Source organism: Sorex araneus, chromosome 5, assembly GCF_027595985.1.
Source record: "Sorex araneus isolate mSorAra2 chromosome 5, mSorAra2.pri, whole genome shotgun sequence".
Classification (NCBI taxonomy): domain Eukaryota; kingdom Metazoa; phylum Chordata; class Mammalia; order Eulipotyphla; family Soricidae; genus Sorex; species Sorex araneus.
In genome coordinates this window covers 150,724,007-150,750,404 of record NC_073306.1, presented here as the reverse complement: position 1 = coordinate 150,750,404, position 26,398 = coordinate 150,724,007, and the positions used below count along the sequence as shown (strand labels likewise).

At 41.6% G+C, this 26,398-nt stretch overlaps 1 protein-coding gene across 5 annotated transcripts in view; it reads right to left on the bottom strand.

Annotated features, from left to right (window-relative positions):
* The window catches only part of CPEB2 (cytoplasmic polyadenylation element binding protein 2), a 64,072-nt gene that overhangs the window by 3,176 nt on the left and 34,498 nt on the right, over window positions 1-26,398 (bottom strand). For all 5 annotated transcript variants that reach the window (XM_004619124.3, XM_004619122.3, XM_004619120.3 and 2 more), the window contains 6 exons: window positions 15,200-15,370; window positions 13,556-13,645; window positions 9,318-9,436; window positions 8,944-9,058; window positions 5,705-5,886; window positions 1-814 (listed from right to left, as the gene is read on the bottom strand). The exon at window positions 1-814 is cut by the window's left edge and continues 3,176 nt beyond it. In XM_004619124.3, the coding sequence (XP_004619181.2) occupies window positions 587-814; window positions 5,705-5,886; window positions 8,944-9,058; window positions 9,318-9,436; window positions 13,556-13,645; window positions 15,200-15,370 (905 nt within the window). In that variant the 3' untranslated portion in view covers window positions 1-586. The remainder of the gene's footprint in view (window positions 815-5,704; window positions 5,887-8,943; window positions 9,059-9,317; window positions 9,437-13,555; window positions 13,646-15,199; window positions 15,371-26,398) is intronic.

Sequence of the window (26,398 nt, the reverse complement as noted above, 5' to 3'; positions counted from 1 at the left end):
AATACAGCTTGTGATTAAAAATGTTTAAAAATAGCTAATAAATCAGATTATCTTGAGGTATTATTTCTTGCAAGTCAAAATGGAGAGCAAAAAAATCAACCCTAATTTTTAGTTTTATGTATACACTGAAAATAGCAACAATAAAAATAAGCATTTGTAGCAGACATATTCCATCTTCACTAGTATTTTGCTACCTTTGGTAAATTACTGGGGCAGATCTTGTAGTTAAAAACCCACGTTTAGAAATAAGTGCACGCTTCACCCACTATATAGCAGCAGACTGTTTGCCCCTACGCAAAACATTCTCATATCTAATTTTAACTTTACATATAAAAATAACTTGGAGAAAATACAAAAAAACATTTTATTTTAACATGAAAATATCACAAAAATTAGTAAGCCTGAGATGTAGGGTTTTGGTGAAAAACAAGAGGCTTGTAGTGTTTTGGCTGCTGATAAAGATGCATGTATTGGTAGCTGGGGTGAGAGCAGAAGAATGCACTTATTTCTTCTGCGTGTCGGTATCTTCAGACATACGCCACATGCACCCTTCCTTTCCTTGTTACACAGGCCGGTTCTGCTAGCTTTAGTTCCAGCGGAAGTGGATCTGACGTGGGCGATCAGCACCTTCCTTTACCAATGGCTTATGGAACTCACGTCCGGCACGAGAGTGGATATTTGCCCAACAAAACTCACAGTAATACTGCAGGCAAGTGACATTGGCACAGAAAAAGGGAGCAAATTTCCCACCACAACGTGCGCCCTGGCACTCATCACACATCTGGTCATCTAGCACATATGGCTTTACCTCCACCTAAAAGAAGAGGGAGAGAAAAAGGTCTCAGTGAATCTCTGTTGGAAGAACTTTGGCAACGATTTAAAATGTGCGGTGCTTCGGAGAAGAGGGCAGCGCGGAGAGGAAAGGAGAAAGTAGGCAGCTTCCCATGGGAATGGCCTCAGAGAGAGGACCAGGATGGGAAGCATCTGCCCCGGGGCACACCTGTGGGCTGGCCCTGGAGCTCGGCGGGCCGCACACGCAGGCTTCCTGGTGCTCCCAGCCCTTCAGCCTCCAAGGACGGCCCACGAACGCCGAGATGAAAGGTCCAAATATGCCCGTGGCAAACAAAAGGTTCCCCACCGCTGGGTGGGTTCCTGCATCTTTTCATGTGATGTTTTATGCTCATAATTAACTGTGTGATTAAATGGGTATTTACTTTGGTAATTTTTTAAAAAAACAAATAGTTCATGTTAAAGAACTGTAATCTTTATCATATCTTCAAAAGACAGAAAACTCTTCAAAACTACAGAAATAAAAAAAGAAAAATTGCATTTTTTTTTTTTTTGAAAAATTGCATTTTTAAAGCAACCGACCCTCGCCTTTCCTTAAGCAACATCTTTCCAACATCTGTGTGTTGGCGGGGACTGAAGCTCAGTGGTATCGCACCTGCCTCGCAAGTATGAAGCCCTGGGGCTGGTCAACAAAACAGAATAGAAAAAGAAAAGCCACCTCACCCCAATCCTACAATACCCCTGTGCATTTCCAAAGCTGGCACTATGAACAAACAAGTCGAGGGAGATCCAGTTGGCATGGAAGACACTTTCCTGCACTCCAATCCCAACCTGAGCGGGCATCACCCTCGTGACCACTGACCACAGCAGGGCCTCCCAACTGCAGAGGAGAGCCCGGCTCTGCCTTACATTGGGATGGGCAATGCAGAACTGCAGGGAATGTCATTAAGGGTCTGGTCTGCTGGACGTTTCTAAAACAGGAGTCAAAGTTCACTGCGCAGGCCTGACTCAGTAGAAAGCCTTAGGCTCAAGTCAGCTGTGTGCTAAGCTGTTTCTCCCCCACCCCCCATTTGCAGAGAAACACACCTGATAGCTTGGCTCTGTGCTAAGGGGCTGCTCCTGCCAAGGGAGAGCAATCAGTGCCAGCGACCAGGCCTGGGGGTCCTGGATGCAAAACACTCTAGCCTTCTGGTCACCTCCTGGAACCGTCACCTCAGTTTCCAACATCTAAGAATGAAAAGAACAGACCCTGTCTCCTATAATGGGGAGGATTAGACATGCAAGGAAGTGCTGAAGAGGCGGTGCTTGGCACTGGTAAGCCTCCTGAAATTAGCCTCGGCTCCAGGTTCCGTTAGCTGACTTCTTGCCTTTAAAAACTATGAACTAAATCTTTGTCTGAATAGCGCCCAGCAGTCAAAGACCTTAGTCTTTCCTAAGAGGAGAGAAAATCGAGTGCTGAGTCTGAGAAAAAGGAGAATTTGGTCAAAGTGAAAATAATGAAAACACAATTTTTATTCTGGTAGTATTCCAATGAAATAGTTGCACGTGTAGAGAAAACAGAAAATGAATATATAAAAGATATTTCCTGTAATGTTTTTGTAACAACAAACTACAGTAAACTAAAAGTTTTTGGAGAAGAGAACTGTAAAACATACCTTTGATAGAAAGATACTGAAATCATGTTTATATCTGATTTCATTGATTAGGGTAGTATGATTTGCATTTTATGTATATTGGAACATCTTGCTTTTCTGATATATTTTGCATGTTTTCTTGTTAGATTTTCAAAAGAATAACTTTTGCGTTTTCTGTCTGTTAAGAATTAGTAAACGTTTTCCAATGCTCTTTTGAAAATAATACTGGACACAGCTTCTAAAGTTTTTAATGCTTTATCTTAATTTTCTTTTTACCTTATGGGTTCTACCTTGATTGCCAAGCTGTTATGCTTTTGTTTATCAAAGTTTACGAGGAGCATTGCTACAGCCAAGGGAACGTGAGAATGGCCGGGTGGGCAGAGGGGCAGTGCTGCTCTGAGAACACTCCTCCTGCCCCCAGCAGGCTGGAGTAAAACAGAAAGGATAAACAGATGATTAAATATTCATGTTGTTATTATTTGCCTAGGTCGGAAGAGCCTGGCAAGCTCCCTGTGGCATATTCGATATGCCAAATACAGTAACAATAACAGGTCTTGTTCCCCTGGCCCTGAAAGAGCCTCCAATCATTGGGAAAGACGAGTAAGGAGAGGCTGCTAAAATCTCAGGGCTGGGATGAATGGAGACATTACTGTTGCCTGCTCGAGCAAATCGAGGACCAACGGGACGATAGTGACAGCAATACAGTGATGAGATTCCTGGATTTCTTTCTCAAGGTTATTTCTTGCCTCTATTGTAGATGTTAAGTTATGGTAGATGCTTCTACTCTATTTAGGGTTCCACTGCACCTCACAAAATGCCAAGCTGCTCAGGAAATACACAATTTTAGTAAAACCGCTGAATAAAACTTTATAAATGTAATGATTTTGATGATAAAGTTCAAGCTTCTGAAGCTAATGTACTTAAACTCAGACTTTGAAGACGGAAAATTAGATGACAAATTTAAGATCCAAAGAGTGCAGTCAGCATCTAATTAATAATCTGGACGCCGGGGCAGGCACGTGCGCTGGGCCGAGAAGGCGTGACCTCACAGCTGTCAGGCAGTGCCTTCCGGACAGGACAGCTTCCCTTTTTCTTCACCTGGATTCACAACTTGAAGTGACTCTTCATTACCCATGCCAAAGGACAGTGTATACAGAACTCAGAATACAGTAAGCAGCAAGAGTCCCCTGACACGGCATGTCTGCAGGTGCTATGTTTAAATTTAATCTGTTGTCATGACTCAGTGAACTGCATTACTGAGTGAGAGGTCCGCGAGTTGGGCTGTTAGTGCCCGTGGCTGCAGCCCTGCTTGGGCTCTGTGGCCATCAGGGGCTCCTGCGGTGACAGGACTTGGTCCCGAGGACTATGCCCGGGGTGCTGGGGGCTGAGCCGCTCCTGGGCTCTGGCCCTGGGGTACTTTCCCTTGTCCTAAAGCTCAAGTTCTGTCAAAGAAAGCTGAAGAGAAATAGCATCCCTGTATTTTGGGGGCTGCGATGCCTTTTTGGGAAGGCCTGATTCTTTTTTTTTTTTTCTTTGCTTTTTGGGTCACTCCCGGCAATACACAGGGTTAACTCCTGGCTCATGCACTCAGGAATTACTCCTGGAGGTGCTCGGGGGACCATGTGGGATGCTGAGAATCAAACTTGGGTTGGCCACGTGCAAGGCAAGTGCCCTACCCACTGTGCTATCGCTCCAGCCCCAGGAAGGCCTGATCCGTAACTCCCTCCCTCTCGCGCCCGAGCTGGTCTTTAAGGATCAACATTTGCCAGTGTGATTTTGGAGACAGAGGGAGAAGTCGCGCCTCCCTGTGGCTGTGTCCTGAGTACCTAGGATGATAAAGGACGCAGTGTCCCCTCTCCCAGAGTCCAGTGACCTAGGAGCCGGGCTGCTGTGTGGGCGCCTGCTGCTAGGCTGCGTCCAGGCCCCACGAAGGACGCTCAGGCCGGGCCTGGCCGTCAGGGTTATTCCAAGCTCCCGGCTAAGGTCAGTGTGCAGCTGAGGAAGAAGACCAGAGACCAGGCGAAACTTGACTTCCAAACGGGACAGACGGGCAATTAAGCTGAAGTTCACGGTGGTCCGGTCAAGCGGCTGGGGTTGAATGGCTCCCCGACCTCCCCTGTCCGTGGGCTCTCAGTGTAAAACCATCTCAGGAAGGAAGTTTCAAGAAAAATGAAATGTTGCTAGAAAAACTGGAACTCACTCAAATTGTCTTGTAATTTGGATATTAAATAAATTATTTTTTTTTACCTCACATTCTATTTCATCTGCACTGAGTTTTAGGCACTCCTTCCCTATTTGAGATGACATCAGTTACTGAGTAGATCGGGGAATTTTCAGTTATTGGAAGGCCTTCCCAAAGGTTCTTTCATTTTTACTCCCTGGCTCAGGGAGTGGTGTCAGTTTGGCCCCTGCAGTGAGGGGGATTGCCCCGTCACCTCACAGGTGCCCAGGGGGCTTCCAGGCTGCACCCAGAGGCGCTCAGAGGTGCAAAGGATGGAACCGGGGTGGTCGCACAGATGCGGATGCTTCAGACCTGCACTTTCCAGCCCTCCCGAAAGTTCTTAATGAGATGACAGACGATATGAGTAAAGAGTAAATGTTATATGATTAAAACAATTATTTCATGTATTTATTTGTGTATATTTGCATACACAAATGTATATATTTACATTTGGCAAATTATATACAACATCTTTCTTTCAGATTTTAAGATAAATGAAAGCCATTTAAAGACCACTCACTCGGTGCAAACCAGGAGTCTCCCTATTCCTACAGATGTGAGTTCATTCAATCCTCAACCCTGGGAGAAAGACACTATTACTGTTGCCAATTTTGTAAGTGAGGAGAAAGAGGCTGAACGAGGTTCATTTGCCCAGAATTACACAGAAAATGGTGCGGAAGGGATTCCAGGAAGTCTGCCTATATCAAAGAGATTCTTAAAACAAGCTTTGCCTTCAAGGTTAGAAGACCTAGAAGACCTTAATGGTCCATTAAAAAAAACCAGCCACGCCTTGGACAGATATGCAGGACAGCGGGGTAGTTGCTTGTCTTGCATGCGGCAAACCTGGGTTTAGTCCCAGGCACTCCATATGGTCACCTGATCCCTTAGCACAGAACCAGGAGTGAGCCCAGCATGCAGGGCGTGGCACAGCCCCTAGCCCCCCCCCCCCCGCCCCCAACTGACACTTATACGTCAGCGTTTGTGTTCTAGTACTGACTCCACAACGCCATGGGAATCAGCACGTAACGGAGCCTAAGAGACGTCCCGACATGCAACTTACGCGTTTATCAATATCACCATGCTGAAGCTGAACAAACCGAGCACTAATGGCAGCAATATAGCTCTGTTGATTGGAGAAAGCGACGCGACCAGCACCTTTTGGGTATTTGAGCTCAGGGTCTGTATCAATCCCCGCGTAACAAACGCCACCATACAGCCGGTCCATGATCATAGCAAGTTCCACTTCAAAAGCAAGAGAAGTCCCGTTAGAGGCGAGAACAGGAACCAGCAAGTTTCAAACATGTTTTAAAAGCACAAGTGAATAGATCTATGCTCTTTTCTAAATTCGACTTCCTTTTGTATACCAGATTCCATCTGTTCTCACCTCAGGAAAAAACCCCTTGGCAACTCTCTCCCTTACTATACCATTGCTTTCCCTCTACACTGGATCATTCCCCATTAGAGAGCAATTTGTTCCTTCTTGAAAAGGAAATTTTTTCACCCAGTTTTCCTCTCTTGCTGACCACTTCATTTTTCTCTTTACAGCCAAATGTCTAATGGTAAAATTTTTTCTATATTCCCCAACTCCTCTCTGGCCATTCTTCTTCTTCTTCTTTTTTTTTTTTTTTGGCTTTTTGGGTCACACCTGGTGATGCACACAGGTTACTCCTGGCTCTGAACTCAGGAATTATTCCTGGTGGAGTTCAGGGGACCATGTGGGATGCTGGGAATCGAACCTGGGTCAGCTGTGTGCAAGACAAACGCCCTACCCGCTGTGCTATTGCTCCAGCCCCTCTGGCCATTCTTAATGTTTAACATTTTATAAGAAACTTTCAACCCATAATGACGACTAATTCCTGTCAAGGTCACTTTTCGCACTGCCAAGTATAACTGTTCATTTCCTTTTAAAAGCTGCATTGAACATAGTTCATCTCTTCCTTCTTAAAATATTTTCCCCACTGGCTTCCAAGGTACAATGATTTTGCTCCTTCTCTTCCTACCCACTGCTACGTCCTTGTCAGTCTTCCTTTGATGAAGTGCATCCCTCTTCCCGTTTGGGCTTGTCAACGTCACAGTACCCTAAGTTTTAGTCCCTTGACATCTCTATACATTTCTGGCTTTGCTCCCTTTATCCCGTGATGGGGCCTGAAGCACTATTTGTGCTTTTAACTGCTAAATCCTTCTTTCCACACCGGGCCTCTCCCCTGCACTCCAGGCTCCTGTAGGCAACCAGACGACACACACTGATACTTAACAGACTGCAAGAACCAGTGGGTTCAATATGGAGCCGCTGAGAACGTGCCCTCTAACCTCTTCGAGTCTGCAGTCTGCACCCCTACACTCTACTCCGCGCGGCTTTGCTGACCGAGGCACGTGGGAAGGGTGCAGGTGTCTAGTCTCTTTCCTCTGCACATGCAATCCCATGAGGCTGAATTTTAGGGAATATCTAGATCTGATTAGATCTGATCTGGATTTTCTATTATTCACATTCTATTTTATGCTATTATTATTATTTGGCTTTTTGGGTCACACCTGGCGATGCACAGGGGTTACTCCTGGCTCATGCACTCAGGAATTACTCCTGGCAGTGCTTGGGGGACCATATGGGATGCTGGGAATCGAACCTGGGTTGGCCGCGTGCAAGGCAAATGCCCTACCCGCTGTGCTATTGCTCCAGCTCCGCCATCATTATTTTTCATCTGGATTATGGCAATAGCCTTATCCCTGTGCTTATGATGCGCTCCCCGCATAACTTTTAAAAACAGCAGCAAGAATGATTGTTTAAAAAACATATCAGATACCAGTAACTAAAAATTGTTATCTGAACAGTACAGACTTGCTTTCAAAAAACCCGACACCAGCCTTCCCTTTAATTTGCTTCTTCCCCAGAGTTCCTGATGTCAGAAAAAGGTACCCCTATCTACCTAACAGCTTAAGGCTAACACTCTTTCCAATCACCTCATAACCATCTGTCCTCTGTTCCCTTTCTCGCCCTTTCAGCACTACCAACACGCGTCCAAGCCTCCTAGGCTACAACAACAGGCTCTTACCCTCATCTACCTAAATGTACTCAACCCGCCGCTCCCCAACAGCTCATCTTTCAAAACAGAAAATCTTCCTGCATCTCTATTTGCTCAATAATTCATTACCCCACGCTGTAAGGATAAATCCACCTCAGCTCCTCAGATGTGTGTGACACGTCCCCGTTCCTTCCCTTAGGTCCTTCCTAAGCTGCTACTCTTCCCACCGGGGCATCTGCAGTCCCCTAAGGAACTTCTGCTTCCTCTCAGATTCCGCTCCCCTCTGCCTCAACACATCCGCACAACCCTCCTCCCGACGGTCCAACCTTCACCTGGAAGCTCAGACACCAGTGAGCCCAGAGTGTCACACTGGGACGGGAGAGACTGCTCAGGGGGCTGGAGGCCTTGTGGTCCCCGAACACAGCCAGAAGGGACCCCCGAGCGCCTAGCTGGGAGCAGCCCTGAGCACTGCAGGCTGCGGGCCACTCCCAACTCCAAAAAATTCAGCCTCAATCTTATGTTCCCCTTCCTCTACGCGCTTCTCTTCCCTGTGTTTTTCTCCCTCACACATATGTTCTGTATACACGTATGTGTGAGAATAGCTCTTTCACATGCGCCTCCCAAACTAGACTAGGATACCCACACGGACGGAAGAAGGCACCAGAGACCCCGTCACTAATCATGCTCCTACTATGCCATCTCCAATGGCTTAGGTTCCTGCTGCCTGAGGAATAAACTTATCATTTACCTAACATGCCATCTGAGAGACAAATCCACCTTCAGAATCAAGTCATTAGTAACAGATGGGAAATGAAACTTATAGTTAAGAAGTGCAATATCTGAGTGGGTCCTTTTCATAGAGTCTGTGAGGAGTTAGCTATTAAGTACCACAGATGAGGGTCCAATTTTCCACTCCCTTGTCAATTTGGAGAACATTTCTCTGCATTTGTCTCAGAATTTGGTGGTTAACAATTATTACTACATGATAGAATTTTTTCTTCCCTGCCCAATAGTGCTATGTTCACAGTAACTTGCAAACGTTTACCCAATTCCTGGATTTCTTTTCCTTTTTTGGTTTCTGGGTCAACTTCCTGGTGCTGGTCAGGGCTTACTCCTGGCTCTGCACTCAGGGATCACTCCTGGTGGGCTCAGGGTCTGGATGGAGGGCCAGGGATCAAACCCAAGCTGGCCATGTGCCGGTCAGGTGCCCTCTCTGCTGAACTATCTCCCTGGCCCCCTGATTATTTTTTTGAAGAAAATTTATTAGCATTCTACTTACCAGCTCTTAAAGGCCTAGGAACACCTCCAACAAAAATAGTTTTTCGAGGATCCAAAGGTTGAGAACCATCCATCACAAAATCACTATCACTTAAATTCCAAGGGCGGATCTGAACCTATAATGAAAATGGTATCATAGCACTAGAATCACTCCTTAATTTATGCCATTTTCTAGCAGTTAACAACACTCATTTATTGTGCAAAAATCCGGACAGCTGGATTTGTAAACAAATTATTTCTTATATACATACTACAAAATAACTTTTTGGAAACTAAATAATACAGTACTTTTCATTTTTTTTTTTTTCACTAAATCGCAGTAACAATTTTTGGAAAATCTGTATTTGTAGCTGAAGGTTCACACATTGTACTTACCGGTTTGTCCTTGATAGTAGGGCTGGAAACACACAGATAGAGTTTTCCATCTTCTTCAATACAAGCATCAATTAGTGCCTGAACTGAGCTTTCTTCTTGAAAGAGAAGGAATGCATAGCCTATAAAAAAACATTAAAAATAAGGCAACATGTTAAGTGACTTAAGCCCAAATTTCAGTACTGTTTAGAAAATATACAGAGGTTTTACAGAAAACATTATTATTACTACTACTATTGTTTTAGGGCTATAACCATACCAGGCAAAGGGCCTACTGATGGCTCTTGCTCAGGGACCACTCCTGGCAGGCCTGGGGGACCATATGTGGAGCCAGGGATTTAACGAGGGTTGTTCACATGCAAGGTACCATGCTCTGGTCTAGGAATGGTTTCATCATGTGACTTTCACAAGTGGTCTTTGTTTGCATTTGGGCCACACTGGCGGCACTGAGGGCTTGCTCCTCGCTCCGTGCTGGAGGTTCAGACCAGGGCTGGCCACCTGCAATGCATGCACCTTAACCCTGCTGCTCTTTGTCTCTTCCTTTCTCTCTCTCACCCCCGTCTCCCTCCCCCTCCCTCTCTCTCTTTCTCCCTCTCCTCTCTCCTCTCTCTCTCTGGCTTCATCATTCTGATTTTAGGGAAGAAAAACATGCAGAGGCATTAGGTCACTTACTTCCCTAAAGTCAGTCACATAAGCATGAGGTGGTTGAGTAATTTCAAACCCAGGCTGCCTTAAGGTTTCCTATGTTCTTTCTAAAAGTGACATGTTTAAAGAACGTGGCAGAATAAACCAGTTGAGAAAGTTAAGAGAACATTAGGAGAATATTCACTTTGGGATTATAGCACACCAGAAAGGCCCAGGAACCTTTAGATGTAGAAGGAATATGCCATAGTAGATCTGATAACTTCCAAATGATACTAAAAAATTCCTTTAGGTTGGAATATTTCATGATGGGGCAGAAATTTTAAATTGGGTCAATCTGTGTAAGGAGCAGGGCTATGTCTGAATTTTGGATATAAACTCTTGCTTACACCTCTTTTGGGAAAAATGGCCTTTCTCCTTTCTGTTTGACAACCAACAGTCAATTTTTAATTACAAATCATGCATCCAGCAGGTGGAACAGAGCTCATTATACAAAGATGACACCAAGAATGCATTGCAAATGCACTGTAAAGGCCTCCCTTCCCCCCGACAAGATCTCTAGACGAAGACGCCTGGGACACTGACGTAGCTCCAGAGGGAGAGGCCATCACTGGGGCCGTGTGGGTCTGCCTGGCACAAGGGCAGAGTCCGAGGGCCCTGGAGGGTACAAGGCCACACAACTTTACTGACAATGACGGCTGCTCAGGTGCAATGCAATGACAAGTACTCCATTTCAATAAAATTAGGGGATGGTATAAGTAGGCCATCAAATCAACCTACACAAATAGGAACTTCCCAAGGTCTGATAAATACAAGATTAAGAAACACATCTTAGACCATTCTTTAAGTGCTAGAAAAAATTTAAATATACTCTTCAAATAATAAAGATGTTTTTTAAGTGGTATCTTTAAGCTAAAAATCTGAACTACAAGAATTTTGCAAGTATTGAATGGGTTTAAGGTCAATTTACTGAAAGACAGTATTTAAAATATTATGTAATATTAGGTTTATAATATTAATTTGATATTTTAATATTGCTAATTTTTAGTTGATGTTAAATGCTTAATTCAATATGACAAAAACAGTAACAAGTCTCACAATGGAGACGTTACTGGTGCCCACTCCAGCAAATTGATGAGCAATGGGATGACAGTGACAGTTAAAGGCTTAATACTGCTTTTATTTTGTAATTATCAGAGGAGAAAATGTAAAGAAATATTTGTTTTACAGAAATTAAATTAAAATGGCAGGTAAGTTAAGCTCTAGCTAAGGCAAGCCACTAAATTAATATACAATTTTAAACCTTATTAAAAGAAAGCGAATACACAGGGAGGACTCCATTCACAATGAAGGAAATGAAAATTTACGTGTGGCTCAGAATCTAAAAGCTTCCTCACTGCCAGCTGGATGTGTCTACAACAGTGTCTTCTAAACTATGGAAAACGAGGGCAGAATCCCATCCACAAACAAGGTTTGGCAATACCAGTCTTTGGCAATAGCTACAATTAAGTATAATTGCACCAACAGACAAATAACAGAAAACCAACTAAGGTTTCCCAGTGCCAAATCTCTTTTTGTTTGTTTGAGAAAATAAATCAACCACCACAAAGACCACGACGACAATGAAGATGGCAGTCACAGCAACAGAGGCACCCATTATTCAGTTTCCTTCCGCTGGGGAGGTAGGGGCTTGGGGCTGCCTCGGGCTTGCAGGCGCGGGGCTGGGTCGTGCGACAGGACGCGCTGCCCTCAGAGGACGCTGCGGGCGGCAGACCACAGAGACCCAGGAGGACAGACGGATTAGGGGATTTAGAGACGGACATTTTTACTGAACACTCCAAAGTCTTTGTTAAGAGACAGGCATAGAACTGCAAAATAAGATTAAAACTAAGTCCACAACTAGACATCTGTATCACACTGAAATTAACGTTCTACACTAGAGGTGCCCAGATTTATCGGCCTACCGCTCCACTTTGAGAAAGAACATGCCTCAGCATCTCCCTGGACGTCCACCTTCTCTAAGGGCACAAACAGTAAGCACCCCTTCCACTGCCCCTGGACCTACCCCAGGCATCATTCTGCACCCCTGCCTGCCTACTGGAGGTGCGGGCAGGTGGGCTCAGTCGCTTGAAGAGACTGTTCTAAGCCAAGGATCCAGGAACTCCAATTCCTAGTAAACCCAAAACCATGTGAAAATTTCGAGTGTGTGACATAAATCCATAGTACTAATACGATCTTCATAAAGCCCTGGGGGGCTGGAGCAGCAGCATAGCGGGTAGGGCGTTTGCCCTACAGGCGGCCAACCCGGGTTCCATTCCCAGCATTCCATATGGTCCCCCAAGCACCGGCAGGAGTAATTCCTGAGTGCATGAGCCAGGAGTAACCCCTGTGCATCTCTGGGTGTGACCCCCCTTCAAAAAAGCATAAAGCCCTGGGACCCAGAATTCCCATTCAAAAGTTCTTCTTGATCCTATGCAAACATATGATGTAAAGGAATAAAATCATGAAAAAAAAAATCACTCCAAATTCAGTTTTTCTAGACATGAACAAATAATGGAGATTCTGATTCTTAGTGAGAGAAAGTAGCTATAATCATGAGAAATCTTATCAGTTTTGTGTGTCAAGAATCTAACACACGCCTTTCCCTTCCCAGAGCAAAGTCCGACTAACTGATCTATTAAGAGTCTTTTAGCATATTTAACTCAGCCATGAGAATAGTGTATTTTTTTTCTTTCCTAAATTTTCATTTCGGTTCCTTTCCAACACTGTAGCCTGTGATTCTCTTTAGAGAACTGCCATTAGCACACTCTCTGGGCTCAAAGCCTCCCTTGCCAATGGCCCTGCTCTGCTCTGATGAACGTTAGCGTAATCTGTGATGCTTACACTCCAGCGACGGGTGACTACTGTCAGTGTCCCAGAAAACGTGGTGAACAAAACTAGTCTTCTCATCACAATTCATCTCTGCATATAACTTTTCTGACTAGTTACTTTTTCTCTCCTGTCTTTAAATCTACCAATGGGGTACACAACCCTCAGACCTATATTCGATTCTCCCGAACACTTAGGTAACTCTTCCAATGTTTAACTGTTTATCCATTCCCGTTTCATACGGACATTACTTACACTATGCGATCTGTACCCAGACAACTTAGAACAAATTATTACTGTCAGACTACACATACTCAAACATTCATTAAATTGAGGAGCTGAGACCATCATTATATTACTAAAGAGAAAGCAGAATTTCTTATTCCTGGTTAGCTTAAAATAAAATCTGAATAATTCTCAGGATCTATCTATAGATTATGAGTTTTTATGTAAAAGATGTGTTTATGTTCAATTCTACAAGAAAGCACAGATTAAATAATATTATCTCTTTCGCTCATAAAATTAATTCCTTGATAAATAACAACACCCCAACCCCCGCTAGGCTGGGGGCCAGCCCAACAGACGAGGGCAATGCTTCACGCACAGGCGCCTGAATGTGAGGCAGCACTGCCGCGCGTGACCCCCAAACAGCGGAACAGCCTCACCGCACCCAGGTCAGCCCCCAAGTAAAACAAACAAAAACAAACAATAAACAACAAACAAAAACTCACCTTTTGGTGGGAAATAGGATTTGCTTTCTGCTTTATGAGGCCAATCTACTACCAAAGGTCCAAATCTTCTGAAGCTAGCAGTTATTTCATCTTTAAATAAGTATAATGACATGAAGAATTATTTTAATGATTCATTTAAAATTTTCATATGTTAGTTTTTAAGCTTAAACAGTTAAAAGTTCAAACAACCTAAGATAAACTACAGTGTAGATACTGAAAGTATAACTAATGCCCTTAATTAAAAGAATACATAAAACTACATAGCTATTTTAATTAAAAATTCATTTTAAGTATACATTAGCCAAAAAAATCAATTCAGTAAGACTTCCAAAATTTTATAATGTTGTACACAGAATAATGAATTTATATTACATAAATAATAGTGCAAGATCACAAATATTACTGGTATAAGGAAACATTCCAATATTCTGTCAACACATTATTGCTTGTGTAGCAAATTCATGTTAAGAAAGAAAAGTACTGAAACAAGGTATAAAAATTTACAGTACTCATAAGATATATACTCCAGAGAGTAAACATATCTAGGTCAAAACCAATAATAAACCTCATTATAATGCTTAGCTCTTTGAAAAAGTTTATATATATTGAAACTATAAAAAGAACTCCCCAAATGTAGCAATATATTTTTTAATTGAATCACTGAGCTACACTTGCAAAAATTTCATGTTTGAGTTTTAGTCATACAATGATCGAACACCCATCCCTCTACCAGTGTACATTGTCTACCACTAATGTCCCCAGAATCCCTACCCCCGCCCTCTCCACCTCTCCCCCTGCCTCTATGGACAGTTTCTCTCTCTCTCTCTCTCTCTCTCTCTCTCTCTCTCTCTCTCTCTCTCTCTCTCTCTCTCTCTCTCTCTCTCTCTCTCTCTCTCTCTCTCTCCTTATGGGCATTATGGTTTGCAATACAGATGATGAGAGGCCATCATGTTTGGTCTTTTATCGACTTCCAGCAGACATCTCCCATCCGGAGCAGTCTCTCCAACCATTATTGATTTAGTGAATGTCTTCTTTATTGGTGGTAAATTTCAGATTTCCCACAAACCTCACAAGTATTAGATATTTTCAGTGTTTTAAAACTGTATCTTGAATTAGTGTTAATATATGTATCAGTTTTACATGTGTTCTTAGCCTATTTGCATAACTTTGGTTTTTGGTTAATGTTCTTTCTCATCATTTTTTAGGACTTTACAGTCTGAGTTATTTCATTATTCTTAAAAATATTAAATTTTGGCTTATACTGCAGGTAGAGTTTCATGGCTGAATACCTTTACCTCATTTGTATGTGTTATAATCTCATAGAAAGTTTTCAAGTTTTACATAAATATAAAGAAGTAAATGATCTGATGCATTCAAAATATTTTCTATTTGAAAGTGGGATTTCGACACAGGGTATGAAAATATTTACCAAAAATGCCTGTGTCACCAATATACATAAGATATAAAGAAATAAACTTTTAAAAAGTTGAAGAATTTTGTTTGTAGTTACTTCCATGCTTTAATAAATGAAAAAAACTTATTTAAGGAGATGGACATCCATTCTAACGGAAAATCCCTATAAATATTGCATAACTCTATTCACATTTCAGGTTTTCCCTTTTTAAGCCCACATCTACACTTTACCTTCATCAATATCTGGAGGAAGCCCACCAACAAAAACTTTTCGAGAGAAACGTTCTATTCGCTCTCCGTTCTGGTGAGCTGAGTAGCATGTGGGCGAGTTTAAGACGCCAACTTGGTCATTGTGACTGTCATCCAGCAAGCCGTCATCTATGGGGAAGAGGGAGGAACGACCTAAAATACAAGAGCAAATGGACCCTAAATTCCAGGTAAGAAGATGCTGAGTTAAGATAATTTTTAGGAAAAAAATGTGATGAACTCAAAGACATAAAAATTGAAGGTGACAATGGCATAAAAACAGTAAGGGAAATTCAGAAAGTTTAAGGTAGGAGTTGTTACAAGGAGTCAAAAGGGAAGCAGTGAATAGAATGACAGTCCTATGACAATGATTATACCACAAACACCAAATCACTTCAATTCCTTTATGAAAAGCAACAAGAATCTAATGTGGATAGCTAAACTGAATGTGGAACAGGAGAAGCCTTCTAGAAACAGGGGCCAAAAAGGAAATGCGGACCAAATATGTTAAGAGGACATAAACAAACCACTTTCCAATTCTGCTCAGAGCAAAGGCAGCATTTTGCAATTAGGAAACTGAATTAATTGATCATAAGCGTCAATCATCTAAAAGGGGAGGAAGAGATTTGGACAGATATGCAAACAGAACAAAGGCCTCTTCCCTCCGTCCCCTCTAGGCCGTCACCCAGGCTTGCTCCCCCTCCTACAAATCACAGGTGCTACCCTTCTTGCAGAAAGCCTTATGTTTCACTCAAAATAACAAAATAAAGTAAAATAAAATGAGCTAGTTCATAATAGTTACCTGTACTCAAGAAAGGAGCAAGTTCCTCGGAAAGGGAAGGAGTATTCTGGCTCATTCATGGGTAATTTTGTAAATTCCCCAGGAAGCTGGACAGCTTTATGGTACAGAAGGAAGGCAGCCTTGCTTCCAGAGAGCATTAGCGAGGGTAGGGCAATTCGAAGTAGAAATATTTGCAATAAGATTATTTTGAATGAAGATCTCAAGTGGAAGGAGAAAAAGAGAAAGGCAAAATGAATGCAAGAAAAGGAGTCCAAGTTGCCTGCACCATGTGCAATAAGAGGAGAATGAAAGCTAGCAGAGCACCTTCAGGTGCTCACGCTGAGCTGGAGAGGTAAGCTGCTGTGCTGCTCAGCAGACATGAGAACTGCACACAGGCTGCTCCAGAAGCACACTCGGGGCGTTCAGATCAACACCAGAACTTTCTCATGGGTAGGACTGGACGTGAGCAGATCAGAAGTTCTTTAAAAGAATTAGGAAGGATCTGACAATGCAGGCGACAGAATAAAAGGACACGGGGAATAAAACAGAAAGAAGGAAAAGAAGAAATCAAAGTAAAGTTTTAGAATCATTAACTAAACCACTAAGAATCCTTAACTAGCACACAGGGGCCCCTGGAAAGACCCCCAGAGCAGAGGGGTGGGGGATGCACAATCCAATGTGGCCTATTATCTGCCAAATTAAAAAGAATCACTAAGTATTAAGGACAGTAAAGACCAGAAACTCCCAAGAAAGAAAAGTTCTGAGATATGTAATGTTCCAAATGCAGATAGGATATTCAGAAGAGAATGTATGGTAGGAAGTTGCAAATGATACAGAAAAGGAAACAGTTTGGAGTTAAAAAAAGAAAAAGTAATTGTTATATGAATATAGAAAACAGTGGGCACTGGAGAGGTAGTACAGCGGGAAGTAGGCCACTTGCCTTGCATGCGGCCAACCTGGGTTCCTCCCCCCTGCAGCCCACATGGTCTAGCCCTGCCAGGAGTGAGCCCCGAGAGCAGAGCCAGGAGTACGCCCTGAGCACCGATAGGTGTGTTCTCCACCCCCAATATATTTAGAAAAATAATTTGGAGTTGACTTCATAGAGGTTTAAGGTTCTTTATTATATCACCAGAGAGAATATGAAACCAAAGAGAAATGAAGAGACCAGCTCTTTAGATGAAAACATTAGCAAGAAATAGAACATTCATAGAGGAAGGCAAAGGTAGTGTATAGAATCAGAGGGAAGCCAAAATACTGTGAAAGGGCACCCGGAGGAAAAAATACAGAGCAGTGAAGTCACAGTGAGAAAGCTTGTGTGATCTCAAATGAATAATGGGGATGGAGTCACTGCGGCGTATTTTGAAAAGTACAGACATCAAAAGAAAATGACTCTTTAGAAGTTTATTAGAGAAGGAGAAAGAAAGTAAGAGTAGAGATAGGCTGTTTTCTCTTCAAGATGTAGTCAAGAATTATATTTGGATAAGACAAAGCATATAATCTACAACATGTGCCTTAATAGATACAATAAATATTCAACATCAAAAAATGTCATTAATATTTTATCCTCCTGAAAAATGTTACACATAATGATGCAAGAGATATAAATTAAGACCATATGGAATGGCGGCTTACATAAAACAGGAGTTGGGAGGAGAAAGGAAAATTATAACAAGAATAACAGCTAGAGGTCGAAAGAACTTGAAGTTTGCTAGATACAAAATATATAGAGAAAAATATTTGGTTTAGAAAAAACAGGAATTATCTACAGATTGAAATTCAATTTAAGCCAGCTATTGTGAAAGATGTCAATGTTCAGTGAGTAATTTTGTGAATAATCATTTAACTCTCCCACAATACCTTCCTTAGCTACAGGTACCAGTGAAAAGACAAATAGCACTACTTTTTTGTGATCAATAGAAATGAAATTTTTCAAAATGAAACTACTGTAGTTAACAAAATGAAGTACATTCAAGATTCATTAAAATAATGTTAATTATGAATAACTGGTTCAACTCTACATTGTATAGTAAGTGAATGATTCTGTATTTTAAGAAAGACTACAATGAGGCAGAGAAACAGTATGAATACTAATTACAACTAGTTCTATTTAAAAAATTTGACAAACCTCATTTTTAATTATGACAATACTTAGAAACTATTTTACTCTAAAATGTCCTAATACATATAAAATGTAATAATCTCATGTATTAAACTCTTCCTAACATCACAATTAATTAGGGTTGTAATGGAAATACTAAAGGTAGTGATGGAGAAAAGCATTATCTGTCAAAGTGACCCCAAAATTACTTGAAATTTTTGTTAACTATAATATTCTAAATTTGTAACAACATTCAATCAAAATTGCTAAAATAACCATCAACTCTAGAAACCCAAATGTCTATAAGCCAAAGTTTAGCTGAAAACAGATGTAATAGAAAAACTAACAATATATCATACTGTAACTACAATCACAAGAAATTTCACTGCTGAAAAGAATAATTTTCCTTGAGAAGGACACAAAAGCCACCAGGAGAATCCTAATTAGCAACAGTGCATGGAGAAGTCAGGAAGATGGCCAAGCCAGAGACTGGCACCAACCCCTTCCTCCCCCAAGCTCCCAAGACTTGTGGGGTCACACCACATCACTGGCCCAACACAGAACCATGAAGCCTGGTTCACTGAGTATCTCCAGAAATCCATAAAGGGCGGAATCCCCAAACAAGAAAAAAAAAATGGAAGTTAACCGAGCATGTATCATCAACTTATCTTGCCAATGAACTATGCCTATAACCCAAAATGAGTATGAAAGAATCACTAAATTACATCTTCTAAATACTTCTGACTACTAAGCATACCCAAAACAAGTGTTCTAAGAAAAACATGTAGGCATTTAGAACATGAAAAGGATTGACAATCACAATTAAAATTATATGGGCAGAGAAAAGCAGAAACTAATTACAAATATTTTCAACTAAAATATTTACAATAGTTTTCAACAAATATTTTTATCTTTCTTTTCACTTGGAAATTAGGGTATATATTCATATTCTGACACTTAAAAATGATGGAGCTAAATAATGAAAATAATATCCAATCTGTGAGACAGAGCCAAAAAAGTACATGTGAGAAATAATTCCACACATAAAAAGAAAATTTATAATATTAAGTCTACATCAAAAATAAAAAATGTTTCAGAAAAGTAAATAATCCTACTTTCTGTCCCCAAAAGATAAATATAAAGAGTAAAATGAAGGAAAGAAACTAGATGATATATAAAAGAGATTGACAAAACCTGTAAATCAGTTTGGCTCTCTGAAAACTTACAAAACAAATGCCCCTTAGGCAAAATTCATCAAGGAAAAAGCTCATATTACCAAAATTAAGTATAAAATACAGACCCATGATTATTAAAAAGCTAAAAAAAAGGACTATTGTTCATAAATTATTCTAACAAATTTAACTAGAAGGAATAAATAATGTCTTTGAAAAATGTATTTTTGAAAACAGGCATATGGGAAAAATATATAGAACTAAGTACAGATCTTCAAAAGCAGATACAGAACTGAAGTTTCATATCGATTAAATAAATCAAATCTATAACTTAAGAGTGAGTTATGAATTTTCCCACAAAGAAAACTCCAGGCTACATGTTTTACTAGTAAATAAAAAGTAAATAAACCAAATTTCTGAGAATAAAAAAACTGCAATTTTGGAAGGGAGTTAAAAAAAACCTGTTCTTACACCATAGAAATATATAAATTCAAAGAGGGTCATGTATGGGCTTACATAAATGTTTAAATAAGAAAACTTCTAGAATGTCTGATATTTGAATCAGAAATGACCTCTAAGGACCATCAGGCAGAGATGGGAAGGGAAACAACGGGACTTCAATCGTAATGAAATACTGTGCTGATTATTCAGACTCAGTGCTAAGTGAAAAACAAGGAACCGACAGAAAACAGGACAGAATACTAAGCAACTGCTATGGTGACAATCCACCTTTGGGCGAAGACCTACTGACACTTCGAAAGGAGAAAGAGGGGGCCGGAGTGACACTTCAGCAGGTAGGCGTTTGCCTTGCCCACCGCTGACCTGTGTTCCATCCCTGGCATCCCATGTGGTCCCTGGAATACTGCCAGGAATGACTACTGAGTGCAGAACTGAAGTAACCACTAAGTACTACCGGGTGTGACCCCCCCCCCCCAAAGCACCCACCAAATAAAAGAAGTAATGAGAGGAGTAAGACAGAAAGGACCATAGGCGCATGAGAAGAATCACTGGCGACACCTATCTGAATGGGTGAAGTGAAACAGTCACAGTCCAGCTATTCTACTTGGTGGAATAAAGACGCCAGCAGGCTGACTGGTCACCCACAGCGTGGCCACTCCCTGTGCCTATCTAGGGGAGGCAGGTGCCCCCAGAGGGCACAGGCACGTACACGGCAGTTGTACTTGTAACAGGTCCCAAATGGAAAATAAGTTCAAGGGCTCTAACTAGGAAAATGAAGAAACGCATCATGTTTATTCATACAAAGGTTCCATTTACCAACAAAACAATCAACTACTAGCAATTCCTTCTTCGGAGGGGGAGGAGGGGAACGCCCGGAGATGATCTACCACCAAATAAAAGATTACTCCTGGCTCTGTGCTCAGGGATCAATCCTGGTGGGGCGTGGGAGCTCATCTGGGCTGCCGGGGACTGAGCCCAGTGCCTGACCGACTAGACAACTGGCCCCGCTATGTTCCCTTCTATGCAACAAATCTGTGACTAATATAATGACTACATTTTAAAATGTTTTATCTCTTAATAGAGATCGTTCATTTGGCTGTTCTTAAGATTTCAAACTATGACAACTGTTTTTAACATATGACACAAAAAAATTTATTTCTCCAGATAAATAACCCTTTTTTAAAAAAAATATTGGTGCTATTGCTGCCACCAGTGCTGCTAAGCTATAGCAGGCATTCTGGAAAGGAAACAAATTTCAGTCTACAAATACGAGGCATGTTCTCAACTGCTTAAACCACATCTGAGTCCCTCCAGAAAAATAATACTAAAGGTGAGAGTTTTATACCGTTAAACCTACTACAAACAAAACCTAAGACTACTGACTAGCAAGCTCTAGCTAAAACAATGTTTTGGCTATGTAAATGCAATTAGAATCAGACTGTTTTTCTTTTCCAGTTTCAGAAATTGTTTCTCTACATATTATAAACTCAATTCAAAATTCTTAACTCTATATAAGGCAAAGATGCTACTTCAGCAATTCTAACTTTAAGTACATGTATTTACATACTTTATATATGTCTATAAACATATACAAGGTTATGCTCGCATATAAGTATAAAAACATAAAAATAAGAATTAAATTCCCATAATAGGTTAAAAGGTACCAGTAAAAAATAAGGATGCAATGTGAGATTAGTTATAACTGAAATTAGAAAGAGATTCTAACTAAAGATTCTATATAAAGATTTATAAGAAGCAACTTGAGCCAAAGGAGAGTGGAAAACAGAGGGAAAAGTTGCCTAGGAAGAAGATACTTGTTTGATCAAAAGCACAGAAACACTCCAAAGAACTTATCAAGGTAAAATACAGGAAACGAGATAGCTCTTCACACAGTGTTCAAAAATACTTTACAATCTATGTACAAACATATTAAATATCAGTTTATTCACCTAAAATGTATAAAAATGTAAAAGTAAAACAATAGCGACCTGAAGAACACAGAGAAATAAAAGACGTGTGAGCATGACAATTTTCAAGATCAGCTAGACAACAGGCTGCCTGTGCTGCCTTCACTCACTAACGGGTCAGCAAGAACCTTGGCACCAGAGAAACAAACATTCGAGGATACTTTCTCCCGTCAAGAAAACAGAAACAGACTTTCTCCCCAAACAGGAAACTGGCGAAAGCTTTGCGCCAAGAAACATAACTACCACAACTATGAGTCTCACTTGTGGTTATTCAAGACTTAAATTACTGATTGCATAATATTTCCATAAGATTAGAAAATATAAATGATTGTTTTCATATTCCTCTATCCGGATCTCCAGAACTGGGGGCCAGAGAGTGAGTCCAGTGGGTAGGGAGAGCTTGCCCTGCATGTGGGTGGCTCGGGTTCAGTCCCGGAGCACAGCTGGGTGTGCTCTCCAGTGACATGAACAAGGAACTGCAGCTCTTTGTCAGGGCTGCAGACTCCCCCTCAGGGGCCCTTTAGGACTGAGAAGTGCAGCACGGGTGCGTGGCCCCGGGAAGCTCCACGGCTTATAGATGGTCTTTCACTGCCCGTCATGGAGCCTTCAGAAACCTTTCATTCTAGTCACAGTTTTTCTGTCCTCTGCATTCCGTCACCTGACTCCCTCGGGAGTTGCACCCCACAGTTTACGAGGAGCTGGAATACCAGGCCAGGGCTGCGGTAGTAACCTCTGCTGCAGCTGTGGGCATGTGTGTGTGGGGGGTGAGTATTTTCTATTTGTTCTCTTTAATGAAAACAGCAGGTTTCCAGGGGTCCCGAGTGCTGCACACGCTGTGCATTGGGAGTACTCCAGGGTGGGCATGCTTCAGACGCTTCAGCAACAAGGACCAGACTTGGCTTTTTTCCTAATTGGTGGGGGACGGGGGAAGAGATTGGGAAGGGACCCCCAAGCTCTGTGCTTGGTGACCACTCCGGGCAGGAAAGGGGCTCCGGAAACCACCTGCACGCAAAGCACGCACTCAGACGGTCACTCTCCCTCCAGCCTCTCTCGCTGACGGCACTCGCCATCACATCAGGGAGGGTCAGACGGTCACTCTCCCTCCAGCCTCTCGCGCTGATGGCCCTCGCCATCACATCAGGGAGGGGAGGCTGCACCAAGAAGCCTTCTCTGCAAAATTAGTCAATTTAGGATTGTCTGCATCTAAGCATAGCTATTTTATCTCAATCTACTCATACATTTACTCCCTACAAGTCCTGAAACACAAGGCCCGCCCTGAAAATGACGGGTGAACATTCTTCCCAGCTTCTAAGATGCCAGAAGCCACTCAGTATTGGAGCGGGCGCCCCAGTGTGCGCCTGCACGGCTCCTGTGTGAGAGGCGAGTGTGACAGAGACCTCGGAGGGGCTCGCAGGGCTGGTCAGACAGTCTCTCATGGGAGGCCCTTCCGCAAAGCACAGAGAAGGCGGCTGTAAGAGCTACACTTAACAGTTAATGTTATTTTGCCCTATCCATACATTTATTCTTTTCTCATAGATGAATAAGGCATTTATTTTAAAAATCAATTCTAATACAGTACTCTGGCTTTATCCTGTATTTATAAATTAATTTGCAGATAATATATCTGCCTTGACTCTAAATTCCTTAAAGCTTTGTTTCCCTGGAAAATTAGTCTGTGTGTGTCTGTGCAGAGCAGGCTTTCAAGGATGAAGGGTCAGAAATTTTTTTCTGGAAAAGCCAGAGAAAAATGAACTGTAGACCTAGCAGGTTACACATTCTTTAACTCCTCCACTCTGCATCTTGAAAACAACCAGACAAAAAGCAACAAGGAGACGGGCCGTGTTCCAGAAAACCTGCTCACCAGGGGCTGGAGATGGCACGTGGAGGAGGGCCTGCCTTGCATGCAGGCAACCTGGGTGCGAGCCCGGCTCCTTAGATGGACCCGAGCCCACCAAGTGCTCCCTGAGCACAGGGCCAGGAGTAAGCTCTGAGCCCCCCAGTGTGGCCCCAAACCAACCCTACTCCCAAGAACACAGGCTTGTTCTGTGAGACCCACCCAGCAGCCCACTCTGCTCTTCAGTATTCTTTAAGGTTTTTCCCGTGCTCTGAAGAGTGTGTCCAATATCTAACAGCTGCCAAAAACATTTATCAAAGATGAAGGATTTCAGTCTTGACTTCATCATAAAAGATCTGGGGGCTGGAGCAATAGCACAGCGCGTAAGGCATTTTGTCTTGCACGCAGCTGACCCAGGTTCAATTTCCAGCATCCCATATGGTCCCCCAAGCACTGCCAGGAGTAATTCCTGAGTGCATGAGCCAGGAGTAACCCCTGTGCATCGCTGGGTGTGACCCAAAGGGGAAAAAAAATCTGATACTCATGATATTAGGAAAATGCACTTACTCATTTGAGTTCAAATCATATAAAATCTACCAAATTCTAGGTCATCGCTAAAGCACTATGTTATAAGGTACTGGGCATTAATGATCTAGGGCCTATTATAGACATACATCTGATAATTACATAATATGAATACATCCAATCTCTAAAGTAATTTAACTCCCATAATTTAACTTCCTTTAAAATTATTTCTTTTAACTTTTCACATACTAACTCAAGCTTTGAGGTTGCTTTGGGATGCTTAGTACCAAAGCAGGTTCTTCCTATTTCTCTTTATAATTTTATTATCCTTAATATGAATATTATATATAATGTATAAGCATTATTTAGATTATTTCTATCATAATAGTATTAGTATAGTTTCTACTGATTACTAAATATACTAACTCAAGCTTTGGGTTTACCTGTTAAAAAAGATTTCTTTGTGGTGCTTAGTACTAAAATAGGTCCGTCCTCCCTTCCTTCCTTCCTCCCTCCCTCCCTCCCTCCCTCCCTCCCTCTTTTCTTCCTTCCTTCCTTTCTTTCTTCCTTCCTTCCTTCCTTCCTTCCTTCCTTCCTTCCTTCCTTCCTTCCTTCCTTTCTTTCTTTCTTTCTTTCTTTCTTTCTTTCTTTCTTTCTTTCTTTCTTTCTTTCTTTCTTTCTTTCTTTCTGCCTTTTGGGTCACACCCGGCAATGCTCAGAGGTTATTCCTGGCTCTGTACTCAGGAATTATTCCTGGTGGTGCTTGGGGAACCATATGGGATGCTGGGAATCGAACTCAGATCGGTCGCATGCAAGGCAAACGTCCTACCCTCTGTGCTATCACTCTAGCCCCTAAAATAAGTTCTTTAAACTGTATTATTTGATTTATTATCATTAACATAAATATTATTTGCTAAATTTTACATAATATGTAATAATTATTAAATAAATGATTAGATGATTGATAAAAACAATCAATCATCAAAATCAAAGAGATTTTGCTTATCTCTTTCATAATAGCATTAATTTTTTATTAATGCATTTTTATAATAGCATTAGTTTTTATTGATTAATAAATACTCTATATTCAAGTTTAAATCACACTTTATACTTTCCTTTAAAATCCCTACTCCAGGCCAATATACTTCCTTGCAGAAAAGAATGGAGACACACTGAATAAATACAGAAAATAGGTTTTTAGAGTCTGTCTCCATGAGTGTTCTTTCTCTCTAAATCAGGCTCCAGGCAACTCTGAAGTGGAACTGAAAGGCTCCCCAGGTACAAAGCCATATAATATGGAGCATATGGAATAATACTAAAAACTGGAGGAAAAACTACGCTCACTTCCAGTATACTCAAGTCACTTCCAGTATACTAAATTTTGATCAAGTTTATTAGTATATTACCACCTAGGATCAGATTGACTTAAATCTCTCATTGACGTTACACTAATTAAAACATATAAGCTATTTTGACAGTAATAGGGTTGGACTATAGTCAAGTGGGAAAATCTACTCGATTCCAGGGTTGGTTAAGTCAAAGTTGTATGTAAAAGAAAACACTTCTCCCTAAAGCGGGCTGCAAAATCAAAATGCTGTGTGAAAATGTGACTGTTCACCCACCACCATATTGACAAATGTCTTTTGTTGGCAAGAGTATCAACTTAGCGACACATCCCACACAAACAGATCTGATGTATAAGGCTTTTTCTGAAGAGAAAAATGACTAAGAAAATGAACAGACAATTCCTTTTGATGGGTCAAATCTAAACCATGAAGTCAATAAAGTGGTAAAAAGGTCATTAGTCTAGTAGTTATATTGGCTCTGGGGAGGAAAAAAAAATACATAAACAATAGGAAGAGAGCCAGCCAACTTATTCCTAGTCCTTTCTAAGTCATTTCTTTGGCATTACTTTTTAAGTTTTGTGTTACTTCTGAGCATTTTCATATTGATCTACCGCTAAGCTCTCTTGAATGTATGTGCTATTCACCTGACCATGACAATCAACTGTTCTGCTTGGTGCCACGCCTGGTGGTTTTCTCCCAGCACCAAGAAGCACGCGGTGCATGCACTTCAACCTTCTGAACCATTTCCTCAGCTCCCCAAAGCAAAATTCCTGATTTGGGCCTATACTGGCGGTGCTCAGAGGTCAATCCCCGCAGGTTTGGGAGACCATCTGGGGTGCTTCCGACTGAACCTGGGTCAGCTGTGTGCAAGGCAAGTACCCAATTCACCGTATTATCTCTCTGGCTCCCAACTGTATTAGAAGACCCCTGCTTTCACATAAGACCAACAGAAAAAAAAATTACTAATTCACACTGTTTAGGAAAAACGTAGGCATCACTCCC